Here is a 5816-nt window from a genome sequence, read left to right as displayed (position 1 = left end):
GCCCTTTTCCAGTTTTTGTTATAAAGGATGGCTTTCTCAAAGATGGTAAGGGAAGGCTATGATGAGAAATGTAGGTGACAAAAAAATTATTTTAAAAAAAAATGCTCGTGCTTTCTCTTCAGTTGTCTGTAAGGTGTTCGGTTCTTCTTCCGAAGCTAAGGCCGCCTTAGGGTGAATCCTCACTTCAGCCAGCGACTAGCACCACTACCAACAAGTCTCTCCACATCCATCTCCTCCCGAAATGGCCGTCTCTGAGCTCGCTTGCATCTACTCTGCTCTCATACTTCACCAAGATGAGGTTACGGTCCCGGAGGATAAAATTAATGCCCTCATTAAAGCAGCAGGTGTCAATGTTGGACCATTCTGGCCTGGATTATTTGCAAAGGCCCTAAACAACGTAAACATCTCAAGTCTCATCTGCAATGTAGGAGTTGGTGGACCTGCCCCAGCAGCTGGTGGTGCTGCCCCTGCTGGAGGTGCTGCTCCTGCTAGCACAGCTGCCCCAGCTGAGGAGAAGAAAGAGGAAGCAAAAAAAGAAGAATCCAAGGAGTCTGATAATGACATGGGCTTTGGTCTGTTTGACTAAATATATTTTTTGAAACATTAAATAAAAAGCTTAACTAAGAAAAGAATGTTCTTTATCAATATCCTCTCTGATCATTTAAAGTTGTGAACAGAACACCTTTATGAGAAACAGAAAACTGAGCATAAGTGAGCAGAATTTAGCGTGATAATCAAACAAAACTTACCTCAAAGGCAATCTGATACAACAAGGATATGTTATTTTGTATATAATACATTCTTCCCATTTGTATGACAAGTTACGGTTTGCCAAGTGCTTTCCTCAAAATAATTCTGGGAGAAGTATTGTATTCCAAATGGCATTCTTCCTGTTTTATGTGAGGAAACTAAATCTTAAAAATGAGGAATACTACTAAAGGTAGAAAGAAAAGTAGACCAAAATATGTAGAGCAGCAGTTTTTGTAAAGATAGAGTCTGGACCTGTGATTTCATTAGTTTTTGTTATTTTTCTGTCGTTTCAGTCATGTTTGACTCTTTGTGACCCTATTTGGGGTTTTCTTGGCAAAGATACCAGAGGGGTTTGCCATTTCCTTCTCCAATACATTTTACAGATGAGGAAACTGAGGCAAACAACATTAAGTAACTTGCCCAGGGTCACACAGTTAATAAGTGTTTGAAGCCAGAGACTTCCTGACCTCAGGCCTAGCATTCTATCCATTGTACCATCTAGCTGCCCCATAGTTGGAGAAAGGCTAAACAAATTGTGGCACATTAATATAATGTCAGAAACAATGAATTTGAAGATTACAGAGAAGTATGGAAGATTTATGGGATGTGGAACAAAGCAAAGTAGACAGAACCAAGAAAACGATATATGCAATGATGGCAACAGTGCAAATGAAAAGAACAACCATGAAAAAAGTGATCCTTTCATAATTATAATGATCAAGAGCAACCCTGAAAAAACAAATGATGAAATAAATCTTTCTCCCTTCTTTACAGGGAACCCTGAAAATGCTATCACACTAGGTTGATGTTTTGGTTGGTTTTGATGAATCACTTTTTTTTCCTTTCTATTTTTCTTCACTATAATGGGAATGATTCTCTGGATAGAGAAGTAAAAAGGAACATATTTAGAAACTTAGGTGATATTTTAAAAATCAATAAGTTAACAATGATATAGTACTTTAAACCTTACAAAGCATTTTATGAGTGTTATATCATTTGATCCTCACAACAACCTTGCAAGGTAGGTGCTATTATTACACCCATTCTACAAGTGGGAAGGAAAACTGAGGCAAACAGAGATTAAGGAACTTTCTGGGGTGTCATTCAGTTAGAAGGCTCTGAGGTAGGATTTGAACTCAGGTCTTCCTGACTCAGGTTCAGCACTCTATCTACCCTGTCACCTACCTGCCTTAACAATTTTAAAAAGAAAGTCAGGAAAACTGAATTCCAGAGTGATTTCCTCATATGTAGGAGAGCAGGGACTAGCATCCCGGTCTCCTGAAATCAATACAAAACTCTTTCAGTGTAAACACACTATTGAAATACAGTATAAATCTTTGCCCCGCCCCCCCAAGACTAAGACTCCTTGACTCTTTTCTACCACTTTTGGTGTTAAAATAATGCTTTTTATTAATACAGATGATGTATTTATTTATCATCACTAAATTACCTTTGTTAGATGACTATTTGATGTAGGATCATCACCATAATAAATAATAGTAATAATTTCCATTTGTATAGTGCTTTAAGGTTTGCAAAATGATACACACACACCATCTCATTTGATCTCTCCATCAAATCCTCAGAATTTTATGAATAAGTGTTGCTATCTTTATTTTGGTAACAATGAAATCAGGGATCTGAAAATAAGTGTTTTATAATATTAATAATTATTTAAGAAGTCAATCCAATAATGCTAACAGTTCACATTTCTCTTCAACAATGAAAGTTCTGGGAAAGGAAAATCAGGAGAACTGGCGAGGGGGGGGGCACTTTGAGTGGTGAATCCAAATATGATTAATTGTTCACATATATTAATTATCCCTGCACAACATATATAGTGCATATATATGTTTTCTATATAAATACAAATAAATATTTATATATTAATCATATGTACACAAACATACACACATGGAATGTAGATTTGAAACATATAATGCTATTTTTTAAATGAGCAATGTATCCCTGAAGACCAAAATAGGGATAGTATTACTCTGGGTAAAGAAGATGGAGAAGGAAAAATTAAGAGATCGACAGTATTTACCCCAAAAAAATCTATTTATTTTTCTTTGAGGAAAAGGACTAAGAGAACTCTGGCTTCAAGCTTGGGTAAAGCAGCTCTTTCAGGAGGCCACATTCATCAACAGAGGGACAAGTTTAGCATAAGAGTTCCAATGATAAATATCTAGTTTTGTTGTCTCAGGATGGAGAATCTGGAATGAAGGCACGAGGAAGAAAATATTTATCTACCCAAAGACTGGCACCTAGTTCAAATAATATCCCCATCGAAACTTGTTCCAAATCACCCATTATTCTCTTATTGAAGACAGAAGACATATTATTTGGGACATCATGTCCTAAAATGCTTCTGATGTGTATAATATTATTACCTGAACGGAGATATGGTTATAAGTTGCTTACTACAGTGACTGTTTGCTTTGTAGTAACTGATATTCTTGTCCATGACCCTATAGTCAGGCGAAGAGTGATCTGGAGATGGTAGACCATTAATTCTTCGGGCTAGTCTTGTTTACATCAGTATTTCAAAAGATCTATGATAGTGTCGGTGATGCAAATTGCAAGCAAGCCCCTAATTACCCTACTAAATGTTTTCATGAAGTGCTATGGCCAAAGAAGACATCAACTGGTGGCCAGATTTCTAGTGATAAAGGACCCTCATTCCTAATTAAGATAGCAGCCTTCAGTTAAATAAACACTAGGTTACGAACAGAAGTACCAGTAAAATTCTCAACAATACAATGATCCAAGACAATCCCAAAGAACTATTGATGAAACATACTATTCACCTCTAAAGAAAGAACTGATATTGATGGAACAGACTGAAGTGATGATCTCCAAATTTAGCTTTGCTGGTCCTCAAACAGCAGTTCATTTCTCGGTCAGTACTTTCCATATTTCTAGGACCAGAGCCATAACTCATGTATAGTAGTTCTCATCCAGGCTTCAATATCTGAGGGACATACTTTTGCCCTACAGCACTTTGAAAACTTCTATCCCCATGCCTTGAATCTTTTGTCTGTACCTTTATAGGAATTAAGTGTGAAGCTGAGTCCCAGGAGAGAGTGAAGAAGTGAGGATACAAACTAGCTGAAGTTGGGAGAGCAGAGTGGAGGATGATTTGCCCCTTCTTCCGGCACAACTGTAGCCAGGATGAGGCTATTGCTCCTGAAGCCTACCTAGACCCTCCCTCCACCCCTAAATAAATTTGCTGTTGGTGAGAGGATTCCTAGTTTTAGCTTTGGGTAGCATCTACCAAAACCTGCATTATACTAACATTGCTTCCCAAACTCCAATGTTGCTTCTGTGCCAAGATGACACAAATTTGGCAGCTCTCCACATACCGTGGTATAAAGCTGCTAAGACTCCTTCACTAGTCTGCTGAAACATCCAATGTTATTGTAACTCTCCATCAGAATCTGACCCTGCATCAGGGTGGCCATGAAGATACTAATGCTTTCCCAGGATCCCACTGGCTGCTGGGGTCATGAACTGTATATGAAGGCTTATGGAATTGTTCTGAAGAATTCTGGGAAAGTGACTCAAAAAGGAGGAGAAAGAGAAAAAAGCTATTTGTGTGTCCAGATGCATACTCCATCTTGGGAACATATAAAGAGATGCTGACACCCAAGCTTCTTTCCTCCAGCATTTTAGAAGGAACATATGGGGGAAGATGTTAATACAGTACTTCATTTATTTCCTCCCAGTACAGAGAGACTATTTTGATAGTGTAACATATATAAGAAACCTGGAGAAATGCCCTGGGCTATTAGGATGGCTCACTGAAGGTGTAAAGAAACACCCAAATGGAGAAAGGGATTAAAATTTACAGCTAAGCCCTAGACCCTACCTTCTTAAATTATGGGTCTCAACCCCATATGGGGTTGTGTAACTGAATGTGGAGTGTCATGACAAATTTGGCAACAATAAAAGATTATGTATGCCTATTTCATATACCTATATATCTAGGGCCACATAAAAATTTCTCAGGCAAAAAGGAGTCATGAGTAGAAAAAGTTTAAGAAGTTCTGTGGCATAGACCACTCTCCCTCAGAACTTCCTTATTTTCTAATGGGCCATCTTCCTGGATTCAATGGAATGGCATCCCATCTTCTCTTCATATACTAAAACAAAAAGAAATCCCCATACAGAGTGATCTGAGGCTAAGCTTTGAGTACTGTTCCCATTCTTACCCAAGATATCACTTTAAAGGGAAGAGCTAGATATTGTGGGCTAGACACATGTAAGTGAAGAATTGAGGTCATGGGCATACCATAAACAGGATAAAGGCATATCCAAGATGATTTTCATTGATGTTTCACAATTTGCTTTCAAAACTGTATTTCTTTGATGCTATTGAACATGCATCTAAAGTACTCTATTAGAAGGACTGAATTTTCTTAATTCAGGAAAAAACTTGGTCCTTGCCAAACCATAAGAACTTGCAAAGAATAAAAGCAAAATAGATACCGATATGAACAGGAAAATAGGAAGAAAGTTGTGAACACAAAGAGCTAAATCAAGGATTAAAAACTATCTGCATCTTAATTGTTCTACCTTTAAGGAGAAAACTAGAATTTGCAGTGTTTACCCTCACCTTCAGAATCCCGTGGGACAGCAGAGGGGAGAACACAGAATACCTTTATAGAGAAAATAAACTGCCTAGAGAAAAAGCTTCTAGCAGAACCATTTCCAAATGTTTTAAGCTGTGCACACACTTCTTGCATTTATCACACTATTATGTTAGTAAAAACACATTTTGGAGGCTGAAATAATAAGTCTGAACAAAGAGCTAAACATAGAATGGATGTACATTGGCCTATGGGAATTCAACCAATGTTTTATTTAAAGATTTCAGCAGTAAAATATTCTAAGCAGAAATACTGAGCCCAAAATGTTGTAAATCAAACAAAACATTTGTGAAGGAAAACTCTTTAATTCCTCTCCAAACACTTGTATCAATGAAAAAATCATCAGAATAGAACAAATTCAATGTCAGAGGTTAATGGAGATGTGTGGCATATCCGATTGCAGCCTTTTATTAT

General features: G+C 37.4%; 1 protein-coding gene across 1 annotated transcript; it reads left to right on the top strand.

Annotated features, from left to right (window-relative positions):
- Positions 1-241: 241 nt before the first annotated feature.
- Positions 242-629, top strand: LOC122726205 (60S acidic ribosomal protein P1-like). The gene has a single exon (XM_043963800.1). The coding sequence runs from the start codon at positions 242-244 to the stop codon at positions 584-586; it is 345 nt and encodes a 114-aa protein (XP_043819735.1). The 3' UTR covers positions 587-629.
- Positions 630-5816: the final 5187 nt, after the last annotated feature.

Source organism: Dromiciops gliroides, chromosome 4 (genome assembly GCF_019393635.1).
Source record: "Dromiciops gliroides isolate mDroGli1 chromosome 4, mDroGli1.pri, whole genome shotgun sequence".
Lineage (NCBI taxonomy): Eukaryota > Metazoa > Chordata > Mammalia > Microbiotheria > Microbiotheriidae > Dromiciops > Dromiciops gliroides.
The sequence above is the reverse complement of the archived record's forward strand: the minus strand, read 5'-3'. Positions and strand labels throughout refer to the sequence as shown.

Coding starts and splice junctions, on each gene's coding strand:
- LOC122726205 (XM_043963800.1), top strand. CDS start 242: ATGGCCGTCTCTGAGCTCGCTTGCATCTACTCTGCTCTCATACTTCAC.